This window comes from Oenanthe melanoleuca, chromosome 2 (genome assembly GCF_029582105.1).
Source record: "Oenanthe melanoleuca isolate GR-GAL-2019-014 chromosome 2, OMel1.0, whole genome shotgun sequence".
Classification (NCBI taxonomy): Eukaryota; Metazoa; Chordata; class Aves; order Passeriformes; family Muscicapidae; genus Oenanthe; species Oenanthe melanoleuca.
In genome coordinates, this window is record NC_079335.1 from 52,589,120 (window position 1) to 52,615,766 (window position 26,647).

The following is a 26,647-nucleotide window of genomic DNA, read 5'->3' on the forward strand; positions in this document are numbered from 1 at the left end:
CTGTGCAGTTTGCATTGTGCTGCTTTTGCAGAACTCTCCCATTGACTAAGAAAACTAAAAACTTGCATGATTTTTTTTTTTTGCTTGTTTTCTATGTTTTTTTTCCAGACTGGCTGCCAAATGATTGCTCCTGAGAGCCTGAGAATGAGGATTAGAGCTGAAAAACTGAATTCTTTACCTGTGGTAAAATTGATGAGCTGAGTTTCTCAGTGTCCTGTATAGTCAGTAACCCTACTTGCCCCTACAATGTTCCAAAACATAAGGGGGAAGCTATATGCTGCAGTTGTTACTATTTAACTGCGAATTTCTGCTTGCCTTAGCTGTTCCAAGTTGCCTTACATACATTATTTATTTTGGCAGGACTGCATGATCCATCCCAGGGATACCCTCTGTATGTTAAGCCAGTGGATGCTCTGCAATGGCTAGAGGGGCACATTTGAAGGCTGGCTCTCCATAATGAAGGGGCTAATCTGTAAATCAGATAAAATAGTTTGTATCCTTCAATGGTTTCCACTCTGAAGTGTGTTGCAGAATAGCAGCAGAAAGGTGCTAAAAGTATTTTAAAGATGAGGAAACACACATAGAGAAGTACATGCAGGTCTCAGCACAGCCTATGGCAATGCTGGGAATAACCTTTCCCTCGTCACCATTCCCAGTCCCTCCCCTTGCGAGGTATGGTTTCCCTCTGCTCACTTCCAACACATCCCACTGTCTTGTACAGAGCTATTTTCTGTGTGGCAGAGCTTTGAGAAGCAGCCAGGACATAGCCATCCCTTGTTCAGAGAAAGAGGGCATCTTTTTCATGAAGGCCAAAATACCACCCTTGAGCCCCCATCAGTGCCAACACCAGATCATTCCAGCTTAATTTAACATTTGCAGACATTACAGTGATTGACAGTTGAGTTGAGTGGAAAATTCCAGTTTAATCCTGCTCTGTGTGCCACAGACATGGGCTCAGACAGCTTGACCTACATTTAACCCTGGGCAGCAAGAAATTCTAAGGGGAAAAGAAAAAAGTCATTTTCATCTCAAAGCAGTGAGAACATTCCCACTTATTACAGGTCCCTGTGTATATGCATACATGTGTAATTGTGTTACAGGGCTGTGAATATTTCATGAGCTGAGCCAAGTTTGCCCTGGTTGGCTTTACTTGGTGAAGAAGACATGTAAGTAAAATGTAAAAGCACAAGTGTGCTTGCATGGCTGTTCAGCAGGGTTTATGGCAACAGCAAAAGGGTAGGAGCTAGTCCTTTCCTGATAATAGGGTTAGGATTGTAAGTGCTATAAAATTTGCTTATGCTGCAAACTTTATATCTCTTGGGGGAAAAGTTGATGAGCTGGTAACTTCAACTAATGTATTGTCAGGAAAAGCCTAACAGGTAAGGCTTGACTGAGGGACTGCAGAGTCAGTCTGGTTTCTTTGACCCCCCCTCCTTCTGCAGATCAAAGGTGCTGATAGTGACTGACTATTTGTTTTGGGAGGTTAACTGGTGCAGTACTGGGTGTCACAGCTTTTCAGCAAGAGGTGCATTGGCAAACATGAAAAGCCCTGTGGCTGAGTGATACCTGCATTAACTGCTCAGCATGCAAGCCCTCCCAGCTTCCACAGTCATGCTGTATATTATACCCATAGATAATATGGATGTTATCTCCTGCCATACGCTAGGGCAAACAGGCACTTCACTATAAAATTGTGCTCTGTCAGGGAAATGGCATCAGGTGCACTAAAATCATCATCTGACAGTGCCACAGAAGTAAAGTGCCTGTCTGCAGTCCACCTGTACTCGAGAGTAAAGTGTGCAGCTGTAGCTTGAGTGCTGCTGGTGCACTGGCACTCCTTTTTCTTGAAGGATATTGTCTGTATGTGGGTACATGCTGTGCAGAGGTGTGAGGGCTAGTGCACAGCAAATACACTGTTAGTACATTAGGCAGAACTCTGAATACTCCTTGTATAAAATGATGCTGTGTTTTCTTTATTTTCAGGGCTTTTCTAATCTAATCCAGGATTAAAACTAAATTCAGGTATTTGCCTAACCATATCATTAGTCATCAGTTAGCCAAGGCTTAGAAATTTCCCTTTCTCCACTACAATGCATCCAAAGATCTCCTTCTGCATTAAAACACAGCTGCCACATCTGGGAGGTATCTGGAGGCCACAGCTGTGTGCAGGCACCTGTTTTTGGGGGGAAGGTGCTCCAAGGCTGCTCTCAGGCAGTGCCTGGATGAAGAGCTGGTGCAAATGTGCTGGTGGAAGTGCTTGACAGTGCCAGCTGAGGGTACTTGGTGCCATTTACTGCAGAGTCTGTTCAGCTGAAGGGCAAGTACAGCATCGCTGCTCATTCTCATGTTCTCTCAGATCCACGTCCTTACAAGGTCTGGCAACTCTTATGAACAAATCCATGTGAAATGATAACAAAAAAAAAGATGTGTGGTAAACTTGCAGCTTGTGTATTTAGCACCTAATGGTGGAGCTGGATTTTGTCTGCACCTGCTTTGTGACCCCAGAGGGGAGGTCATGAGTGAGCACAAGGCCAGGTCGAGGTAGTGCTCACAAGGAGCCTGTGCTGTCTCTCTGTGCCTGCTGAGGTCATTAAGGCAGCCCATTGAAATTGCCAGTGCTGGATCTATTCCTCTTTCAGCCTCCCAGCAGTACAGTTTTGATTCATATTAAATGTAGGATCCCAACTGGATTTCTGATGGATTCAGCATAGCATTTCAAGTGGAAATTACATCAGTTTTGTGACTTTATTCTGATTACAAGAGTACGTAAGATTCTTGATTCAGCAGGAGTTTGAGAGGAGGACAGACTATTTGATACTTGACTGGCAATGGAGTTGACTTAAGAACTGTAGCCTGTTTTGGCATTATCCCTGAACAAGCCTGAGCATCCTCCACTGCATTCCCTCCTCTGTGATTGTCCAATCAGTTCATCAAACTGAAGCCCAAACTTAAAGCCATATGTTACCCTGCAGGCTTTTGAAATCAAGATGTATTATTTCTACTTAAGAAGATCATAAAAATAGGCAGCTAATTGCCAGGGGATAATTACAGTTCTCTAATTATTATTGTTGTTGATGGTAAGTGATGAACAAGGGTGAATGTGATGCAATGCCCTAAGCTGACACCCTGAAGAGGACACAATCACAGGAATTTGTTTCAAGTTTGGCTCCAGCACCATCCTAAGTCACTATTTTTGCTCTGGCCTGTTATTGGGTCACAGCTTTGGCTCCAACCCTGGTCAAAAGGCTCAGCTGCACCTTCAGCTTGGGCACCAGTTTCTACTGTGACTGTCTCTGGTCCTTGTTCAGGCCATTACTTTGAATGGCCCATTTTCACTGTTGCTTCAGCTCCAACCATTGCTTAGGCCAAGATTTCAGTTCCTCTTGGGCTGAGACTTCAGCTGTTCCCCTGTCAGGCTCTGACTTTGGATTTGGGCCCATCTTGGGCCATGATTTTGACTCTGGGTCCTACTAAGGATGTGAATTCAGCTTTTGCACAATATTGAGCTGCCATTTCCACTCAGTTCCACCTTGGTCTGCAACTTTTTCTCCTGCCTGTTTCAGGCCAATACTTGGGTGCCAGTCCAGCAGTGGTTTGGCTCTGGCTGTATATCACTCTTAGAGCTGGGCTCCAGCCCCTGCTCCTTGGCTCTGTCTCTTCATCTCCAGCTTGTGTCAGGCTTCAGCTCTGGCTCCTGGCTGGGCTGTGATTTTGGTTCTGGTGCCATCAGGCTGTGACTCAGGTTTGAGGTCTGTTCAGGCTGTGAGTAGAGATCAGGAGCCATCCTGGGCCTCGCTCATGTCTCCAGTCCCATCTTTGGCGATGGTCACAGCTCCAGAACCCATCCTGAGCCACAGCTTTGATTCTGGTCCCATCTTGGGTCATGAGCTTGTCCACAGCCTGAGACAGGGCTCTGACTCCAGCTCCAGCTCAGGCTCCCATGTTTACTCTGCCCTTCTCCATTTGTGACTTTGGGTTCTGCCTGGTATCAGGCAGCAGCTTTGTCTCTGGTCCCTGCTTGGGCTGTGGCTGGTGCCAATTGAGCTGTTAACCTCAGCTTTCTAGAGACATTGGAGTGAGACCTTATCTTTCCCACCTATGGCAGCAATTTAAGCTCTGGCTCGCCTCAGGCTGCTACTGCAGATCTGGCTCAAGACTGAGTTGAGATTTTTGCTGCAGCTGTAACTTTGGCTCTGGCCATTGTCCAGGTGGCTTCTTTGGGTCTGCCCAGGCTTTGGGGCTGACCCCTCCTCAGGAGCTGCTGTGACTTGGCCACTGTTTGGGCCATGGCTTTGGCTCTGGCCCTGTCTTGCCTTGTGACTTTGTCTCCAGCCACATCTTCATCTGCAACTTTGGCTTAAGCTATTGCTCAGGCCACATATTTGGCTTAATTTCCATCTTGGGCTCCTGCTTTGTCTCCAGCCTGATCTCTGACTGCAGTTTTGGTTCTGGATTGGTATTGGGCTGTGACTTAATCTCTGGCCTGATATTGGCCAGATGCTTTGCCAACAGCTTGAGGGAAGACCACAGCTTTGGCTCTGGCCCTGACTGGAGGCTATTACAGCTCTTACTGGGGCTGCTGCTTCAGCTTCAGTCCTGTGCCAAGCTGTGACTTTGGCTCTGGCCATCTCACCATCCACATCTTTGTCTCTGCTTTGGTACTCAGCTGCAACTTTGCCAGTGGTCCCTGCTTGGTTCATGACTTCTGCTTTTGCCCATTTCAGGCTGTAACTTTTACTTCTTGGGCAGTGATTTCAGCCCTGTTCCCTGTTCAATGACTGGTATTTTTGAGCCATGAGTTCAGCTCCTGTCCACTGTGAGGCCACGAGTGGCTCAGTTTCTGGATCAGGACTTTGATTCTGGTCCCTGCTCCAGCCCCTGTGAGGATCATGGCTGCTGCTCCAGTCCCTATTGAGCTGTGACTTTGGCTCTGGCCCCATCTCAAGGCACAAGTCTGGTTCCAGCCGTGTATCAGACTCTGATTTTAGCTCTGACCCCATCCTGAGCTGTAACATCAGTGGTGGTGCCATGTTTGCTGCACCTTTGCCTCTTGCTCAATCTCAGACCATGTCTATGACTCTGGCCCCTGTTTGGGTTGCTAATTTGTTCCTTGTCATTTATTGGGCTGTTACTTTGGCTCTAGGGGAAATCTTGGGCCATGGCTTCAGCTCTGGCCACATCTCTAGATGTGACTTTAACTCCATTGCAATTTCAGGCCATGATTTCATTCCAGGCACATATTAGGTCTGGCCTAATACCAGGTTGCTACTTCAGCTTCAGTAATTGTTTGGTCTGTGGCTGTGGCTAGGGCTGGATAGCAGGTTGTGGCTGTGGCTGTAGCCCCATGTTGGTCTGTGGCTTCATCTCAGTGGCATTTCTGGGCATGGTTTCAGCTCTGGCCCAATACTTGGCTGTGACTGTGATGCCTGGAGAGGTTACCTAGAACAGAAGATAGACAGAGTAAGAAATAAAGTAGGTATGTATTAAAAGGCCTTCAAAGGATGCACCTTGGACAGTACAAGAGCCTGGCCGAGGCTACACCCAGGATGGATGATAGCTTGTGAGTTTTCACACTTTTATAAGTTTGGTCCATTTACATATTGGGGTTAATTGTCCAATTACAGCTTCAGGTAATGAAGTCCCATCCTCCCAGTTTGCCCCGCCCCAATTCACTTCTGTTTATACATTTTGGGGCCTGAAGCTGCAATGGTGACCTCAGTTCTTGGGCTGGAAAAGGATTATTTTGTCTTACTAAACTGTGAAGAGAACTTATTAACTATTTATATGAAGTTTAGCATTATATACTAATGGAGTACAGCATCTGAAAAATATGAGAGCTAAAACTTAAGGCATCAACTTCAGTTCCAGCCCTGTCTTGGACCACTACTTGCCTCCAACTCAGATTTGGCTCTGCCTCATGCTCAGACAGTGAGTGCCACAGCAGTCTGGGCAGCCATGTAGGCTCTGGCCCCCATCTCTGGGCATGGCTTTGGTTCCAGCACATCTTGGGTTATGAATTTTTTTGGCTCTGGTAGTACCTCAGGTGGTGACTGCTGTTTTGTCCTGGTACTGGGCCATGATTTTTGTTCCAGTCCAAGTAGGGATGTTATCATGACTCTGGGCCCACCTTAAACTGCAGTTTTGGCTTTGGACAGTGCTTGGGCTTTGTCTCCTCCCCATCTTGAGCCACAGCTTAGGCCCCAGACAAGTAGTAACTTGTGATGCATTGGTTTGCAACTTCAGCTCCAGTCCCATCTTGGCATGTGATTCCAGATCTGCCCCCTGCTTGGACCTTAACGTCTACTCCAGTTTCATCCTGGGGCCCCAGTTTTGGCACAGAATCCCTGCTTTGATCGCAGCATGTACTCTGGCCTCATCCTGGGATGCCCAGTTGTGGGCCCAGCCTGCTCAGGCTTGCAGCTGAGCACTGTCCCAGTTTCAGGTCCAGCCCCATTGCAGGTTGTGACCTGGGGATGCTGTGCAGTGGTGTTTCATGTGAGGCAGACAGCAGTGGGGCAGGGTTGCTAAAGTAGCCTTTCCCTGCTGTGCATGTAGGGATGAATGTCTTAGTCCTGGTCTCACCAGATTTCTGAAACTTTATAGAGGTGGAGGGACCCACACCCCCACCGACCCCCTAAAGCGTGAAGGGACAGCCCTTTCCCATGAGGATGCTGAGCTGTGAGAGGTGAAAAGGCAAGCAAGCCCTGTTAGCCCTGACTGAATGGTCCTCTGGGCAATGGAAGGTGCTGCTGGGCTTCTGTCTGGGCTTTTCACCTCACCAAGGACTCTGGGCACTCCCTTGCTGGGGTCACCGTGGGCTGCAGCCAAACTGCTTTCCCAGCCATGGCACCTGCTCCCCTGTTCTTCTCTGCTGCTGAAGGCACTCACTGATGCTGCTCCACCTTAAGGGACTCTGCTGCCACAGGAGTGTGCCAATTGTGCTGGCCTGGATACCAGAGGGACCCTGTGCTGTCCCCAGGTGCCCCTTGCTTGCTCCAGTGCCAGCACAGTGCAGGAACACTGCCTCTCCAAAGGGTGGTGGCCCCTGGCTTCCAGCCACGCAGACTCTCTCTAAGGCTGACTGTCACCAACAAGAACTGCACCTTAGTATCATGGCAAGAAATTTGTGAGATACAGGATGAAAGTCAACTTTAGCCTAGTTAAAACTGCAGCACAGCTGGGTACCTGCTGGGCACCAAGTGGCCTTATCTTCATCCCCAGGAAACTCCCCAGGTGCTCTCTGCACTAATGAGGCAGAGGTTCCATGTAAGGCCAATTTGAGAAAAGGTTACCAGTATAATCAAACATGTGACTAATTGTCACAAAAGCACTCCAGGTCAGACTTCCAAAGTCTTGAAGATTTCCCTTCTTGCTTTGTATACATGGAACCACATAGCTCTGTGCTTTGTTAAGTGACATGCTGGGTGGAGGATGTGGCTGTCCCAGAAACTCCTCAAGCTTCTCCATGCTGCAGAGGAGGCACTTTGCAAGAGTCACCGTGAGCTGTTCCTGCAGCTGCAGAAATGATCACATAGGACAGTCAACTCCAAGTCATTCAGCTTTTCTACTTAGCATTAGTAGAGATGGATCATATAAACACTGGAGTGGTCACAGGCCAGCTGGACAAGGGGAAGGGCAAGAAGAGGTGGTATAATGAACAAATTCTAACAGGTCTAAGGACTAAAAACTCATCCTAGGACACCAAGGTGTCCCTGTGCAATCCCTGCCATGTGTAAAGAGATGGATTCTGTGCATCACACTGAAAGGGGCCCCAGAAAGCCCTCAGAAGAATGTGTGCATGAGGATAATAAGGAAAAGCACACTAAAATAGAAAAACAAAATAGCATCTATTAACTTAGGTCTACAGTAGTACTTAGAAATATAAGAATTCACAGAAATGTTTGTTTTTTTTAATAATATTTCTCAGAAACATGGCACTTTACATCTTCAGGTCACTGAATAGACAATGATTATTCCTCACAACATCCCTGTGAGGTAGGCATTGGATTGCAGTTACTACTTTATATGTGAGCAGAGGCAGAGAAGTATGTAATCAGTCCTGCACAATTAAGTTAATGAAGTTCAACTCACTTTAACATGGAGAAGCTCTCAGTGACTTGAATGAAAACAGGACAGTGGGGCAGAGCTGATACTTGTGAATTGCAATGCTCAGAGTCCAACTCTGTTGCTTCCCCATATCTCCCTGCAAAAAAGCACCTTTGTAAAACAACTTACACATGCTGAGTTGTTCCAAAGTGAGATCTGTAGTAGAAATAGGAAAAACACACTTCAATTTAGCCTACATTTGAATAAAACTGAGAGAAGTTTGCCTGCCCAGCCAAACAGAAGAGTTTCAACTTTAGTCCCTTATGACATCTGAGACAGCATTTCAGCCTTCAGGTATGAATAAGTGTTTGCTTGACTTAATCTAGGGAAAAAAAGTTTGGTAGACTGTGATCACTGTCTCAGAAATCATGCTTATTTTAGTCAAATTGTTTTACTGAGATCTGAGGGAGGAGGTGGAACTTAGGGGTTTAACGCTAACTTTCCATGTGTATAAAAAGCCGCTTAATATAGCAGTTTCTCAAACAAACTTCTCTTTCAATTTTTTTTTTTTGTTTCAAAAATGAAATAGAGTAGGTTTGTAAACTTTAACACAATGAACAAATCCTAGTGTTTAATATACAATTATTGATTAATTTCATTTAATGACTTTGTACTGTAAATCAACTTCAGGAAACAAAGTATACTTGACAGTATGGCTACTGTGATTAACTCATCTTCCTATAGCTTTCAGTTGAGATTTCTGAAGAGATGCACTGTCCAAGAAAGATTCATAGTCTCAACCTGTAAACCACTGCAGCCTGGCAGAAGCCAAGGAAGCCATTGTAAATTAATTCCTGCTGAGTAGCTGATCCACCAGTTCCTTCATGTGCAGTATCAGTGACAATGGTCTGCTCCAAACTGAGAGATGATCACGATTGAAGAGGCTTGGGTCCACATCTCTAAAAACCTAAACATGCTGCTCTTTCCAGTAGAGAAATCTTCACTCTCATTTAATGGAAGGCTCAGTTTAGTGGAACCATGGCTGTGCACTGTGATGGGAGAAGAACAGAGTGGTGGCTCTTGGCAGAAATTGCCTTCATTTTGAGGAGGAGGGTGTGGAAAGAAACAGAGGGAAGAGTAATTGTTAACATTATTTCCAAGGGACATGTTAACTTCTAATCTGAGGTCCACTTTTCCTTCTGTAAATTGAAACTTTGTCACAACCTCTTCCCCAAGGAACTTTAGCCTTTAAATCCACATACCAATTGTAGTCTGCAGACAAAGGGCAAAAACAAAAGAAAGGAAAAAAAAAAAAAAAAGCTCAGAAGTGCACTTTGCATATCCTGCCTCACAAAGGGTTAAAGTGCTAAGTTTGCTATATCCAAAAATGAAGCATCTCTCCTACTCCTTTATTTTTTTAAATGAAACTTTATCTTTGGTTTCTTGTATCTTCTCTGTAATTTTATCCTTTGTTTCCCCCATCTTCTCCGTAATTTTATCCTTTGTTTCCCCCATCTTCTCCGTAATTTTATCCTTTGTTTCCCCCATCTTCTCCGTAATTTTATCCTTTGTTTCCTCCATCTTCTCCGTAATTTTATCCTTTGTTTCCCCCATCCTGTCTTGTAGGTATTCCTTCACTGGTGGTGGTGTGGACATGTAGCCGTGCTTACGTAGGTATTTAACAGTGACGGATGTTCCTCCCAAAGTCACAGTGTATCTGGCAGGAGTTGCAATCTTAAAGAAACCAGAGACCACATCACATACATAAAACAGGAAAATAACATCCAGCAGAAAGCATTTTTTTATGCTGAAAATTTATTTTGACCAGTGTCAGATTCTAAAGATATATTTGATTTATAAGGAAATAACCCCGCGTACAGTGCATCCCCTAGGAATGCATACTTTTTACTTAAGGCATAATTCTGTCAGAGCCAGCATGGGCATTAGTCTTCCCTTAAAAAAACTGATCAACACACAAACCCTCCCTGGGCAGCTTGTAGGACAAGCATTCTGCATCTTGAAGCAATTCAGAACAGATTGCATGTGAATACTGAGTTTCTTCCAAAATTGCCCAATCTCCCAGCTATAACAACATCTTTATATTTAACCATATTTATTTATTAGTCTGTTTTAGGCACAGGAAAAACTGGAAAGAGTCATACTTTCACATGTTATTTGGAAAAGTAACCCCTTTGAAAACAGGCAAGAAGCACATCACTTTTGGAAACAAATGAGTGGCATGTACAGCAAATACTGTACCTTGTTTTTGAATGGTCTGACATGCTTCAAGTTTCCCTAAGACAGACTTTGCACATATAAAGCAATAAAAGGAAACCCAAACTTGAATGTAAATAATTGATTTAAATGCACAGTGAAAATACTTAAGTGATGGACAACTCAGGGGAAGACAAAAATTCATCGAGGATAAAAATAAGTGTACTTTTATCTGGAATTCAATGAGGTGTTTAGACTTTACCTCTTTGTCCCTGCTAATTACGTCAGGGATAGAGAAGAATAACTTAATAACTGTCATCTCAGAGGGCTGCAATAGCTCTGCAGCAAAGAAGTTATTTTAGAAATACAGATAGACTCCTTGAAGGAACATGGAACACATATCAACTTTCATGGGACTATTTTTACCACAAAATGAATGCTTAAGTACATATAACTACTGAAGAAAGCTGATTAATTCTTTCTGCTGTAAATAAGTAAACCCTGTTTTGTTCACCAGGAAAGACTTAGAGCTTATCTACAAACCATAATTATACTTACTTTATATAATGCATATGCAGTTAGTGCATTTCCACTCTGGGAATTTTTCAGGATGTCTACTACGCTGTCTGGTAAGCCAATCAACTCTAGGAATGGAACAACATTCACCCCACTATAAAAGAGAAAAACATGGGCAACTTGAATGGGAACTTGATACCTGAACAGTAATTTAGAGTATTTAGAGTAGTATTTCTTTATTACACAAACTTCGTAATTTGAGAACAAAATGTTTTTTTATCTAAGCAATATACTTACAGGATTTATGTTTCTGACCACAGGAAAATTAATGTTCTTTTCAGCATTTCAAAAGGTGACCCATTTATCAACCCTGTTAGGTGGAATAGTTTCTAACTTACCTGTACCCCAGTTTCTGTTCAGAGGTAAGTAGATGTAATGGTGGTAGGACACTCAGGCTCCAGCTGTGCATGTTCAATTTCATGCTCTGTTTTGCCAAAAATTACCTTTTTTTCCTTTTAAAATTTCAGACAATGTTCTCCATTCACTTCTAAATATATCAAATATGGAATGTGGCAAAAGAAAAGGAAACAACATTTTACATGGACAAGACTTCAGGGGCTTTGTGCTCAGTTGTTCTACTGTGTCAATATAAGGCATCAAGATGGATGGAGGGAGGTCCTTCACGATTTCTTTCTACTTGAAATCCAGGGAAACACCAAAGGAGAAAAGAATGCTCATCTTTATATTACAGAAGAAAGCTACACACAGTTATAGAAGACCTGAGTTTCCAGTATTTAGAGATTTTGGATTATCCATTTCTATCTAATACTTTAAGCATTATTCTGAGCATTCAATCACTTCAGCATCAGGAACAGCAGCAGGCAGTAATTTACCAACAGTTACTAGAACCTACAGTCTGAAGGCCTTTTCCCAGAGTAGGAACTGGAGACCTAGTAGAAGCTGAAAGACAGCACTAACTGTGCCATTTCATAAACCACTGCTGTTTAGTCTTGTATGACTAGTCATTCTGAAAGTTATTTTTTCACTTCAAGAGGGTGCTGCTCCTGTGGCATAACAAACTGAAGTTTTGTTATAATTAGTTTAATTAGTTTTTAGTTAAGTATTTCAGTTGTTTTCATCTGCCAAATACCTATTTTAGCAGCAGGCTTTAGAGTTTTGAGAAAAGTAATCTCCACTCAATCTGAAATGTCTGGATGTAAGAATCAACCTGAATTCAACCAAAGCAAAATATTTTTATAGCTCAAGACCTTTATTCCTCTGACATGAGCTAAATTTAGAATGACATTTGAATCTATAGCTCCCAGAAAGGGCAATTATGCCAGCTGGTTAGAGTAACTAAAACAAACACTTGTGCAGTAAGGCATTCTGATGTCAGAGTTCCATCCTTGCCACCACAAACCGTCGTTGTTTCATGCTTTCTATTATTAAATATACAACACCAGCAGGCCAGAGATAAACATTTGTTCATATTTAGCAAACTATTTCCAGATAAATAAAACCTTTCATCTGAACTAACAAACTAGCAGCTCATAATTGATGCAGTAGCTTTTTCTGATAAAAGCCATTTTCCAGAATGGTATCTAGCACATGCTGTGACTAAAATAAACTAAAATTAGAATACTTAGTTAATATATTTTTTTTAACCACACAAATATTTAATTTCCAATTAAAAAGTATGGTTTACAGTAGCAGTTTTTTTAGTGGATGGCAGGAAAGACAGGAAACAGAAACAAAAAAGGAATAGATTATGAACAGATAAGTGTGCTAAATCCATGAAGTGAAAATCCAGTTTATGAGGAAGGACTGGGGATGAAGCAGGGAGGAAGTGGTAAAATACCCTGAAGTCCAAGAGCAAAAAAACTAAAAGGTCTATAAAGATCTCAACTAGCCATTCATAATCAGGATTGCAAATCCCTATCTTTACCTTTTGAGAGGTCACTAATAATTTCAATACTGTTTTCATCCATGCATCATTTTGGAGAGACAAGCATTCCTACAAATGTTAGCAACATACCTGGCATACAACAATAACTGCACAGTAATATGTACATGACACTCTCATGTATCCTATATACTTTCAATATTAATCTTATGCTTTAGTCAAAAATGTAGCCACATTTCTCTTTTAAATATAAAGGCACTTTCTAACATGCAACAGTAATTTATGTGTCCTTTCACTAGTAGATCTCAATTCAACCACAGAATTGGACACTGCAACAGAATATCAACTTACTTCATGGCTGCATAGTAAAAGGATCCAAACCATACAGTGGAAGTCACTAGGTGCACTGGAATCATGACTTTCCCATATTGCTTAAAAGTTTTCTTGAATCTCTGAACAAGACTAATTGATTTGTCTTGTAATGGATCAGGTTCTGAAGAATCTGATTCTGCAGGGCTCTCCTTGAGTGCATCAGTGGCCAAAGGCAAGGAACTTCTCTCTTCTGGTACTTTGCGAGAAGCATCTGCTGGCTGTGATGAAAAAGCAGTTTTCTTTGAGGCAAAGTGAGCTGCACCTGCATGGAGACATCGTTTCGGAGGGTCCAGTGCCAGAATCACTCTGCATCCCACTTTAGACAGCACAGACTGTCCGTTTAAGCACTGAAAGACACCGGTGCGAGGGAAGAACCAACACGTCCCGTGTGCCAGCTGGGATGCAGAATGTAACAAACTCCGCTGCATTTTGATGAAGTGTGGATGAAGTTTCTATAAAGAAGAAACAAGAGTAAATAAACTGCATGTCAATGGTGTGACAATTGCCACTCCAATGCCACTTTAAATTCTCAAATTTTAAATGGCTTTCTATTTTACTTTAAAAAGGTTTTCCTTATCTTTCTTTGCAGTGGTTTCTCGCAGAATGGTTACCTTCCAGAATTAAGGAAATAATTCTCTAATTTCTTCAGCATTCTGAACTAAAATAGCCCCTTCACTTATACCCTGCTCCTTCACTGCTAAAATGATCACTCTAATCCCAGAAAACATTCTTAGGAGCTTAGTATTATCTGCTGCTTTTATCTACATAACCTGGCACAGCCATTGAAAAGTTACCCTTAAACTTCACTTACAATAGCATTTGATAACTTGAGTGATACTTTGAGCACACATAAATGCATTATAAATGCACTGAAGTAAGTGCAATTGAAATTTATTTTTGGTGTCAGTGCATTCTCAATTTTGGTAAAATTTTTCATGTTCTATACTGTTTTCAGTAGAAGTTAATACAATTAAAAAAAAAAAAAAACCCCAACAGAAACAATTATTAATAATCAAGCAGTAGCCTAAATAGTAATAAACGTAACATAACAGTCTGCCAGTAACCCTGTGAGGACCAGGGAAGGTACTGTTAAATGTCACATATTAACATGAGCAAAACTGAACTGCAATTTTCCAAATGTTGCAATGCAAAGAATATTTTAAAATGGTGGAATAACCCAGTTAACTTTATGATTTAGAATACTTACCAGTTACTCCTGAAAGTCTGAAATAACTATTGAGAGCTTCCCCACAAAGAAGAAAGGAATTTAGTTTTGCATGCACAGACACCAAGAAATAATTTTTACTCCCCAAAATGTATGCTTTGAAACTATGAAATACTCTCTTCTTTCCTTTATTCAATGCTTGCAATTACAGAACTAACATTCCTTCCTTCCTTAAAAAAAAAAAAAAAAAAAAAAAAAAAAAAAAAAAAAAGTGACGCTAATTGATGTAACAAATGCCACTTAAGTTAGTTACATTATAAGTTTTGGATATTACTAAAGCTTTTCCATTTTTAATTGTCACAATTCTTTATCCAAATTAGAAATCATTCAAATTTAATTGAAACATCATATCTGCTTTCCCTTCACCTGTAGCCTTAGATATATGGCAGGTGCTTTAGTAGTGAATTTTTCTAGGCTGCAGAAAATTATCAGTATTTCCTAACAAAAAGGAAGTTCAAAAAAATAGAAGTGAAACCATACATACCCTTAATTACTTTCCAGATATGGTAAGGTTTGTATCTTCAAAAAGTTGCAACTCTTCCACTAGTTCCCCACCTTCCAAATATATGTCTTGAACACATTGATGCCCCTGCTAAAGTGAAAAAAGGTCACATTTAGAGAAATAGCAACAACAGCAAATTAATCCTATGAAGATTTATTTCTGGTCAGCCTGAAACCTTGCAACTGAAGAAGTTATTGGTGTAAATTCCCTTCTGAATACTGACATGCTAATGGGAGGTTATTTTCTGTGTTATTTTAGAAGTTCTTCAACTGTGAATTGCTGTTCTCTTCTAAGAGACGAAAGTTTCATAATCCAAATGCATCTGTTGGAACATTCCTGTCTGTATGTTTTCTAGGTAGTTTTGTGCTACTGTTGTACTTCAATTAATGGCAATTACTAGAATTACAATGTTTGATGTGGGGAAAAGAAGAATTCCCAGGTTTCAAACTCCCTGGGAACCTCTGGGCTGTTTGTGACACACAGACACACGTTTTTGTTGAAATGCTACTAAGAGGAGGTACTGCATCAACAGAGAAAAAAAGAACTTGTGTCTCTGTATAAGGAAGCAGTTACTCTGTCCTGTTGAGTCATGAACTCAGTGGGAGTCAAGAAGTGCCCCTGCTGCTTGTGGAGCAGTGAATCAGTTACAGGTAGTGGCCCTCCATGACTCAGTTTTCTATAAGACTTCGCTGGAAGCAGCAACTGCTTGTAATATCTCTAGTTTTACAAGAAGCAGATTCTTGCTTACTTCTGAAATTCAAATGCAATTGCTTCTCAAAACAAGAAGTAGTGAAAACACTCAGCAAAACTCAAGTGTTCAGATGGCACTCTGTCATATGCCAACTACTTAACTGATTTATAGAAATTGTAACAACAAACTTGGAACATGACAACTGCATTCCATGCCTATTGCCACTTACAGTTCTTTCATGAGGGGCAACATTCTACACAGAGAACTGTTTTCCCCTCTCACTAACAGTACACAGCACTGAGCATCTGCCCTAAGTAGAGTTTCTCAATATCCAGCCAACAGACTCAGCAGAAGGCATCCATCCATGGGAATCTAGGAGCTCTTGAGTCAGACTTCTACTGTTCACCAGTAACCCTTTGAAAAATACCTGTTCCAAACAAGCTTTGTAAATTGCCACCATACAGCATGGGGGAAACCATAATTTTGAGTCATTTATATTATTAACAGGACACTGCATTCCAGCAGCCTTGGGAAGAGATCATTCTTCAGCACAGAACTAAGAAGTTGAACAAGCATTTCTGAATTTTTCCATTCCTTGTATTTACAGTAGCACTCCTCAGAGCACCATTTCTAGGTTTTGCATTCCAGCACTGTCCAAACACCTCTGACCCACTGCAGTGGCTGCAGAACACTGGGGCAGGAAATGGCTCTATTCTCCTGAGTGTGGATCACCACTGTGTCCAATGCTCCTCAAGCAGCACGTAACACTGCTGTGATCAGTAAATGAGTTTCAAGGCCTTTGCTCACCAAGTTACATATACCATATAAGACTTAAAAACAGAATATCACCAATGGCTTTAGAGCAGAGAAAGTTCTGGGGCTATTAAAAGATTTTCCATGCCACTTTTTGTTCCTATATTCTCAGATGGACTTGAAAGTCATTAATTAAAGGCCTTTTTCTCCATGATGCGTGACCTGGCAGGTCAAAAGGAATCTTACCTAAACATCTACAGTAGATTCTGAAAAGGTTTTGTACCTTGTAAGCTGACAGTATGGTTCTAGCTGATATTCTGCACAACTGCTTACTATTTATACCTCCACTTTAAAATGTGGAGAAGCACAATAGCTCGATATATAAGGGAAGGCTAAGATATGATAGTGCTTATGTTTGAGAGGATAAAAGGAAACACTTTTTTTGCAACAAGCTTAACATTTTCCTAATGACCTTACTGTATTTCACAGGTATTACTTTGCTTATTTAAATGAACAAAGGAGAGATCCTTTGAAGTGTTTGCACGTTGGGTATTACACTGCCATCCAGAAGCACTGGGATGAGGGAAGTATTGTAATGGTTACAGCAGGATGTAGGAAAGGCACAGGAATAAAGTAACAGATTAATACAGCATATACTTCGTAAATTTATTTTAAAGAAACAAATATTTTTAAAGGGGTGATGGATGCAGCTGCTCAATTGTTACACTTTAGCTACTTGGCTCAACAATGCAAACAAATCTTTTAAGAGGACAGAAACTGCACAGCAGTTATGGTTGGAGGTCCAAATAAATATGAAACTAGCTGTTTCATCCCTCTAAAACATGAGATGAATACAGAGAAACTTGTCCCTTAAGACGATTAGTGAAAGGAAGTTCCTAATACCCTGTGCACTCCACAGGCAGCAGGAAGTGTGTCAGCCTATGGATCTGAGACACATATTTCTTCTCTAAGCATAATATTTCTCAAAGAAATGACTGGAGCTATACAAGCTATACAATTGCCCCTGTAACTTCAGGTTGTAAAAACCACTCAGATTCTAAGGAAGTCAGGACAGTAACCTGAATGTTACCCACAATTGCACCTAGTGACTTTTGAAAAGTTGCTTCTTCATTTTAGTGTGTTTAACATTTTTCCTGCTGTTGCATCATGCTGCAAAGGTACAGAAAAGGACAAGAAGGTACAAGCTCCAGATACCAAGGTGGGAAAGCACTTGTCTCTGGGGTGGGGGCAGGGGGAAAGGTGTTTTAGAACATCTTATTAGTTTTCTCTTAAAAATGCCACAAAGGGAAAAAAAAAATCTGTCTAAGGACAAATATAAGTCCAAGTTCTCTGCTCCAAGAGTCCCATGTGGTCAGTGACTGAATAGATATTAGCTACAGAAACCATGAAATGCTATACAAACACTTGTGATACAGTCTCCTCTTCAGCACTGTCGCATCCCAGCTAACTATTTAGTAGGATCTCCAGCGGACTGTAAACTGAGCTGAAGAGATCTTGGCTGTTCAAGACAAAGTCCTGGCTGGGATTCTTGGACGTCCATGTAATTCCTGAAGGCACCCCAGTCTCATGGTGAGCTGTTAACAAGGCCTTTGACATAAAGGGAGTGCTCTAGGGGCCTCTTAAGGAACAGTATAGATCAGCTTCTCATTGCAGTGCTGGAGGTTTTGTTTAGGAAACTTCTGCACTTTGTTATAATTCAGATCAGCTTTGGCATAAATCCGACATACTGCAAGAGCATCCTAGCTCTTGCATTTACTCTACTTTCCAGTGATAATTAGGAAATAGATATGAGATTTGCTTTATGTTCCCAAGGGCAACAAAAGTTCAGGAATTTTAAATTCCACAGAGCTGGTTTATGTGACTGTCACAAAGTCATTGGCTTTGGATGTGCGCTAACATTCTATGCCAAAAAACTCCGGAGGATCTTTGGAAAACACAGAAATAACAATCCTGGCCAATATAGGTATGGCAAAGGCTGCTGTGCTGGAAAAGAGAAAACATGCCAGAGACAATATCAGATGAAATTTTCATCAAGATAACTTGTATAAAAATGATCACCCTGTTACAATTAATGTTTTTTGAGTTATCAAGAAAATTAAAATATGAGAAGGAGGTGGGCATAAAATATGGCAAAAACTTTAGTATTAAAATAATGGTGAAAACTTTGGTGTTATGTTCTTTTGTAAAAAAGGTCAGAAAGCATCTGAGGGAACTGAGGGTATAGTGTATGTAGAGAACACTGGATTATTTTCTCAGTTATACCAGAAACACTCTGGACACAATATGTAAATATGGATGACTTTAAAGCTTTTTCACTTTTCTATTACTGTTTAAAAAAAGAACATTAATTATACCACAGGAGAGTTCCCAATGAAAATCCATGAGCTTTTTCTAGTCCCAAGGCACCTTTCTATGGAAACAGAGAATTAATTTACATTCTTGTCAGATTTAGTGTAAAATCTAGAAAACTTTGAGGATTGTATGTGGCAGACAGAGAAGAATTTTGAAAGGAAACAAACCAAGTTTTCAGAAATACTTTTCAACTCATCTTTCAGATTGCATAAAAAGCAATTACCGAGATCTCATCTAAGCAGCTCAGTTTAATAAACGCCACCAACATATTGCTCACATTTTTACTAAATTTTTAATAAAAACCCCCAAAGCTTGTTTTCAGATTTAAATAGTTCAAGAACTCATTGACAGTATATTTAAAAAAACCAACTGAAACCAACAGATTTTGCCAAACTTATACACCAAGATAAGAAAATAAGAAAACCACAACTGAACTGAAAACATATATGGGTGTCCTAAAAATTTGGGAACATATTTTAAAACCATTGTAAGACTAGTGCAATAAATGCAAAGCACTGTTTTTCTTAAATTCAGTGTAAAATAAAACTATAAACCTCTTGGTAACTGCAAAGGGTTGGCACAGCATGGAATCACTAACCACAGATGGGAAAGTGGCACTGCAGAGGGACTTTTTATGTTTTGTATGCACCTTGAGTGCATGAATGAACATTTAGAATTTCTATTTTGACCTTTACTATTTTTGCAGTGTCATTCAAACTATCTGTTACTCATTACAAACTAAGAAACTTGCTTTTAATTTGAAGTTTGGTCATCATTAGCTGTGTAGCTTTGTCTACCATTCAGAACTGTCTAAAAATATAACACCACATTTTAGGTTAAAGGAAGTAATATAAAATAAATCACAGTGGAATTTATTTAAAACTTGGCAAAATCATGTTAAAACAAATAAAAGACTAAACCCTTCCACACAAATGACCCTAAAGCATTAGCCCCACCCCACCTCTATATTATTTTCACTTAGTAAATTCTATGTTATAATTTTTTAAATTGATCATATTATTACAATTCAATACTACTAGGTGGAGATAAAAAACCAACTTCGTTACCCTTATTTTACCTAAACTACTCTTCTTGCTAAAACACCCTGAGCAAAATCTAAAAAGCAAAACAAACTTTTCCACAGTCCTTACACACCAAGTAATCTTCACTGCTACAATCTTCTAATACTCAAACATTAAAAAAAACATGAAGAAGTAGTTTTAGGAATAATAAAAGATATTGCAGACATGTATAAAGTCTGCACACTGGATTTAGAAGACAAATAAAGCAGAACATAATGCAATGCCTGTGTGTTGAATTATACATCTGGAATGCTAAACAGGAGCTTTAACAGCTGATCTGCACAGAGTCACTATATCCACGGTAACTCCAGTTTCCTCTGTGATGGAAAGTACTGGATCTTAAGATTGCAGGTAGCTGACCATTACATGAAAATGTGAATGTTCTCTCTCAAATGCTTCTAAAAGAAAGGATCACAATCAGCTGTAGTGCTTTCTGCTCTTCAGAACTGTTTTCAATATGATGCTATTCCATCTGTTAGTGCTGGTTCCCTCTTTCCCAAGTTTCCTTCTGCCCTCTACTGAATTTTTACATAAGTACAACTCATACTAGTACTACAAAAAGTTTCTGCTCTCTATGATCCCATCCAACAAGTGTTGCTGGATCATCCTCTATATTAGTTTCAGAGCCTCTCAGATTATAGACACATGCCAAGGAAAAATTTGGCTTTTAAAATGCTATCTGGTTTGATTTTTTTGTCCATTTGTCACTCTGCAATGTGATATGTCTGCAATGAGCAAGGTAGAGAAGTTATGTCTATAGATTTTAACCAAGCTTAAAAATAGGCATATTATATATCTATACTAAAAAAGATCTAAAAAGCCTTATGTTAGATTAAAGCAGGGCTGTATTCATCTGCTTCTTCACACTACCTTCCACTTTAGGCTAATGATCAAAATAAGATCCAATTCTCTTTCTATTCCAGTTAGGTAATAACTTTCTGAATCCTATCAGCTCCTTCTGTGCTTTTATCTCCCATGTCAAACGCTTCCCCCATGTTTAAGGGAGCCAATGCCAGCCAGCTCCAAGAGACACTCACCGCTGACCAAGGCTGACACCATCAGTGATGGTGGTAGAGCCTCTGGGACAACATGGCTAAGAAGGAAAAAAAGTTGTTGCACAGATGTTATTGAAGCCAGGGAAGAGCAGAGTGAGAAATGTGAGAGGAACAGCCCTGCAGACACCAAGGTCAGTGAAGTCGGAGGGAGAGGTGCTCCAGGCACAGGAGCTGAGACAAGAACAGCCTGTGATGCAGACCATGCAGAGGGAGCTGTGTCCCTGCACCCCATGGAGGTCCAGGGAGGAACAGAGATCCACCTGCAGCCTGTGGAGGCCCCATGCCAGAAGGAGGCTGTGACCCTGTAGGAAACCCACACTGGAGAAGATCCTGTAAGGACCTGGGGCAAGAGGAGTCCATGCTAGAGCAGGTTTGCTGGGAAAGACTTGTGATTCCATGGGGGATCCATGCTGGAACAGGCTGCTCCTGGAGGACTGCACCCAGTGGAAAATGATCCACGCCAGAGCAGTTCCTGAAGAACTGCAGCTCATGGGAAGGACTCATGTTGGAGAAGTTTGTGGAAGACTTTCTGCCATGGGAGGGACCCCATACTGCAGCAGGGGAAGGAGTCCTCCCCTGTGGAGGAAGCAGTGGCAGAGACGTGATGAACTGATTGTAACCCCCATTCCCTGTCCTGTGCCACCAAGAGGAAGAGTAGGGAGAGAAATAGGAGTACAGTTAAGTCCAGTAAGGAAGGAGGGGTGTCAGGAAGAAATTTTTAGGATATGTTTTATCTCTCATTTCCGTACTCTGATTTGATTTGTAATAAATTCAATTAATTTCCCCACATTGAATCTATTTTGCCCATGACAGCACACAATGACTGATCTTTCCCTGCCCTTACCTCAACTCAACAGCCTTTCATTGTATTTTCTGTTCCCTGCCCAGCTGAGGAGAGGAGGGATAGAGCAGCTCTGGTGGGCACCTGCCATCTAGCCAAAGTCAAACCACCACACCAAACCACAGAATACGACCTTAGGTATTCAAATACTTTATCTTGACTAATTATAAACTGAATTTATTAGGAATATGCTTAAACTTAGATCTTAGAATCAGCTTTGTACAGCCTTCTGCCTCACTTTCCACAGTGACTACCAAACATGTTTCCTTGAAAAATGCCATTTTTGCCACTTGGATCTTTACAGGTCTTGCCTCATTGTTGTGTTTCTTCTTTCCACAACCAAACAGCAAGAAACAGTACCATCTGTAATAATACATTAAGTGCAAATTATATTATGTAATAATTTTATAAGACACTTAGAACAATAACCTTGAAGTACCATATCTTTTTACTCATCAAAATTCACCCAAAATGCTTGTAAAGATGCCCAAAGAACATTCTCAAGGAAGAATTCTGAAGCCTTACAATTAGAAACCAAGTAGGAATAAAAGTAAACCAGTGTGAAACTGGAAAAAAAATATCAGTTTCCGCAAAAACAAAATTCACAGTGGAAGCACTGGGTTCAAGATTTTTTTCTTTTATTCTCTATCACATTTATTTCACACTTTCAAACACTGAAAAGCTGTCATTTTTCCCAGCAAAAAATATGGAACGTTCATCTTTCAGCAGAATTACAGTTGGCAGACATTCACTTCCACTATAAATCTTTTCTAAATATTCAAAGTAAGTGTTGAATTCTCTGTTGTGAATTCAAATTTCTCCATATGGGGAAATATGTGCAGTATCAATCAGAATATCTTGAAAAATTATGTGCGAAGAGGCTGATCATAACATTTACAGAACATACACACACACACTCAAAATCAGTGTCTTCATCTGATTTTCAGTAAATGCCATTCCCAATATCTCTACAGATGAATGTGAACAGTTCTTATGTTAAGGTCCTGATTGCTGAGCAGCTAAACCTTCTTGCCCACTATTCAATTTACTGCCTTACTCAATTTCTTGCACAGAGGACATGCCAACAACAAAATGACACCATCTACACGTTCTGAAAGTGCATCAGATTCAGAGAGCTGTGTCTTTACACCAGAAGGAGCTCTGATGAGACTTCATTATAGAACCCTAATAACATTCCTATTCACAGCCTGAAGCAGCAACATTACAACACTGAGAAAGGAATCCTGTGATTGCAACACTGCAACCTTTGCAAGCACACTGCTTTCTGCCAGTTGTCACCAAGAAGGCCCAAGGCTTGTGGTTCAGCACAGGAACACCCCTCATCAGAAAGTACTATCCTGTGGCCTGAAACAGCAATAAGCAAAGGATGCCATCTAATTTTAACATCAGTAAAGCCAGTTTTTAATCCACAAAATATTAAGAGTGAATAGTTAACTACCTGGTACATGCTGGGGCTAAGCACTACCAATGCAGTTAAAGGTAGGTGCTGTCATGCTTTACTAAAATCTTACACCAGCCACTTTTGGAAGAGACTCACTGAATTCTTGTGAAGCCACTCATGCATTTTTATTTCCAACCAACAAAATATGTCCATTGGGAAAAAAAGCTATTGATTTGTTTTATAATTTGTTTATGAGCACCTGACTGTATTAACCACCATTACCTTCCCCCATGCCCCTCCTCAAGGATAAACTTAGCAAGTCCTAAAGAGCTGCAGGGGGATCATCTGCTACAACATTCTACAAAGCCACTATCACAGCCACACAACTTCTTTTGTTTACACAAGAACTGTTACACAGGGTCAAGGTCAATTCTTGGGACAAGATAAAACAGCAGATGCACAGAATTAAAATTTATAGCCCAGCTAAGTGTGCACAAACAGAGCTTCAGCATTCAGATGAACTTGCTTAGAAGAGGCATGGTCATGTCTGGAAACATAAAAAAAGGTGTGGCTAGTTTGAAGAGAATGAGAGGAAAACTGAGTGACGGAAACTGTAGCCCAGTGGACTGGGCTACAAAGGGTTGGAGATTTTTAGAGGAAGGACAAAGTTCCAACCAGAATAAATCCCATTGTGTAACGCCAGTGCCTAAAAGAAGATGTGGCTTCAGTCCTTACCAGACAAAAAGTCCTAAGTAGGTGCACTGCTCTGGCCTGTCAGCTCCTGCTTAAATCATAATTTTCTGGAAAAAAATTTAATATGGACAAAGTGTGTCGGACTTAACACACTTGTACTGGTACCATAAAAATTTTATTACAGCAACAGGGACACGAAGAATGATGTGTGTTTTTCAGAGGTGTCATGATTCAAGACTCAAAAATTAAGAAAAAGTTCTGTAACTTGAACAATACTCTTTTTTGTTGTTATTGTTACACTGCACAATCCATTCATCTCAAGTCAAAAAATCAGAGGCACATAATAGTCATTAAGAATCTCTGACCTCGAGTTTGATCCTTGATCTAAAGTGATGGAACTACCTGTAGTTACCTATCAGAACATCAAGGTAAAATCCTTATGATCTATTCTGATGACACCTGGCTGTACAGGAAGATTTCCATCTGGTTTTGGGCCCAGGTCTCAGTCCTTACAGTGATTTTATGCCATCCCTAATACTGAAATATTGATGATGATGAACTTGCTTCAGCATCTAATTTTGAAAATAAGTTCAACTATCTGATTTAACACCAAAAAGAACTATGTTGGATTGTCTTTCCAATCTGCAGGACTAAATTGATTACAAGGAATTTGATGAGATTCCATTAGCAGTTTTACATTTTTAAAAATCAGTGTTATTCCTCTCTTGTTGTTGAATTTCTCATGCCCTTGTCTTCAAGACTAGACAAAACTCCCTACAGATCCAGAAATGTGCCAAGATGCAAACTGAGGCTCTTATCTCCCTTCAGTTTCTAAATGATATCTAGGAGTGTACACACAGAACTGGGCCAATTTACCTGCAGAGAAGACCATCTACAGCAGGAGAACTACACAGAATCCTTTAAAAACCAAACCAGATCAAAACTTTTCTTACAGGTGCTACAGACTGTGGAGAGGACCTGCAGACAGTCACACCAGACAAGGAATGTAACTTTTTACATTCCTTACATACTCCCTAACCTACTCAGTTTTTGCCATGTGCAAGCCACCTGATATCCACAATCAAATGATTTTTTTTTTTTTTCATTCCCTGATGGAAGTGCCTCTTCGGCAGTGAGTGCAATTCAGTAACGCTGCCACAAGGGTCAGTCATACCCTTTTTACCTCAAACAGCCATTGAACAGAAAAGGAGATAAATACTTGCTGTCATCTCCATAGGAGATGGATAGTGGTGACATCTGTGCATGCAATTCCCACACTGAAGCAGCTGCAAGTCATATAAGCACAGGCAGCAAACACATTCCAAACGAGGAACCTGCACCCTATCTCTTCCCAAGGCAGCAAAACTTTGCTAAACCATTTCATATTTATACTTGTAACATCAATGACATCTTGGGGTAAACTGAGGAACACTTCCAGTTTAAGAACTGGCTTTGGTGTGGGATTCTAGAACACCTCATGTACTACTGTCCACAGTAATGTTTTCTCTTTCAGGAGAGTTTACAGAGGAAATAGACATTCGTGAGGCTGAACTACAGTTTGTAATAGTTGACATATATCCACGTTTCACTTAACATCCTTAACAAAAATTCTGATGACTTCTCTGTCTGACTCCCCGGATATCCTTAATAGACAGGAGCGAATTACTAATGAGAAACGTAACATTAGACAATAAAATATTTGTACAGCCACTTCAAGCTTTCTGAAAAGACAAGACAGGTCTTTTAGTAGGCAGGTTTAGGAAGAGAACTCTCTTAAGGGACATAAGCCACCGATGGTCCTTCAGCGGTAATACAGAACCATGAAATATCCTGGGAAGGGATCCTTCAGGATCATGGAGTCCATGGACCATCAACTCCTGGCCCTGCACGGGACATCCCGAGAATCACACCTTGTTGTTGAGACCATTGCCAAATGCTTCTTTAACTCTGTCAGGCTGGTGCTGTGACCACTTCCCCGGGGAGCCCAGTGCCCAGCCACTCTCTGGGTGAAGAACCTTTGCCTAATACCCAGCCTAAACTTCCTCGGTCACAGTTTAGTGCCGTTCCCTCGGGTCCTGTCACTGGGCACAAGGGAGCCAGGATCGGCGCTGCCCTTCGAGAGTTTCGAGAGGAAGTCACAGCCTGAGATCCCATCCCCAAATCCCTTCCCTTCCACCCCGCAGCAGCAGCCCACCACGGAGCAACCAGGCCCACCCAGCGCCATCTCCCCACCCAGAAACAAATCTCCCACCGCACTTTCTCGTGTGGCGGCGGACAAGGCGCTGTGTGAAGCAGCCCGACGCCCCCACAAGCCGGGGCGATGGGGGATCCGTCCCGCCCCCGGTACCTCGTGCCGGGCCGCGCCGCTCCTCAGGGCCCCGCGGGCACGCGCGCTGTCCCCAACGGCCGCTCCCGTCACACGCCCGCTCCCGCCCGCCCCGCGCAACGTGCGGCGGCGCCCGTCCCCACCATCACCTTCAGGCCCGGCGGCGCCCTCGCACTGCGCAGGCGCGAGCACCGCCCCCTTCCCGCACGGCCCCCTGGGACTCGTAGTCCCTCTGCCGCGGATCGGGCTCCGCCGCCTTCCACAGAACCAAAGTTGGCAGTGAGCTCTAAGACCACCCTGTCCAATCGTCACTGCCGCTGCGACCCCCTAACCCAAATCACCCAGATCCAGACGTCTCTTAAACACCTCCAGGGCAACCTATTCCAATGCCCGAGCATCCCAACAGTGAAAAAGTTGTTCCAATATCTAATCGGAATCTCCCCTCTCTCGGGTTAAGGCCATTTCCTCAGTGCAGGCGCGGTGGAAGAAACCGGTCCTAGCTCACTACGACCTCCTGTCAGCAGCTGTAGAAGCGATGAGGCTCCCCGAGCCTCCCTTTCTGCGGACTGAACAAGCCGCGCTGCCCAGCCGCTCCTCCCAGCACACCGCCGCGCTTTCCGCGCTCCATTTCCCGGCGGCCCCTCCCCGGACGT

At 41.8% G+C, this 26,647-nt stretch overlaps 1 protein-coding gene across 6 annotated transcripts; it reads right to left on the reverse strand.

Annotated features, from left to right (window-relative positions):
* Positions 1 to 7,888: 7,888 nt before the first annotated feature.
* On the reverse strand, positions 7,889 to 26,640 carry FAM210A (family with sequence similarity 210 member A). Of its 6 annotated transcripts, none has more exons than XM_056485923.1 (5): positions 26,506 to 26,640; positions 14,761 to 14,868; positions 13,031 to 13,503; positions 10,819 to 10,930; positions 7,889 to 9,780 (listed from the first exon to the last, which is right to left on the reverse strand). In XM_056485923.1, the coding sequence occupies exons 3-5, from the start codon at positions 13,477 to 13,479 to the stop codon at positions 9,448 to 9,450; spliced, it is 894 nt and encodes a 297-aa protein (XP_056341898.1). In that variant the 5' UTR covers positions 13,480 to 13,503; positions 14,761 to 14,868; positions 26,506 to 26,640; the 3' UTR covers positions 7,889 to 9,447. The 6 variants fall into 6 exon arrangements, with proteins under 6 accessions (XP_056341898.1, XP_056341897.1, XP_056341896.1 ...); XM_056485922.1 differs by lacking the exon at positions 26,506 to 26,640 and adding an exon at positions 26,144 to 26,172; XM_056485921.1 differs by lacking the exon at positions 26,506 to 26,640 and adding an exon at positions 26,016 to 26,156.
* Between the last annotated feature and the right edge of the window lie 7 nt (positions 26,641 to 26,647).

Coding starts and splice junctions, on each gene's coding strand:
- FAM210A (XM_056485923.1), bottom strand. CDS start 13,479: ATGCAGCGGAGTTTGTTACATTCTGCATCCCAGCTGGCACACGGGACG. Junction 10,931..13,030: donor TTTTACTATGCAGCCATGAA/GTAAGTTGATAT, acceptor TCTCTTTTATAG/TGGGGTGAATGTTGTTCCAT. Junction 9,781..10,818: donor CTGCATATGCATTATATAAA/GTAAGTATAATT, acceptor GGTTTCTTTAAG/ATTGCAACTCCTGCCAGATA.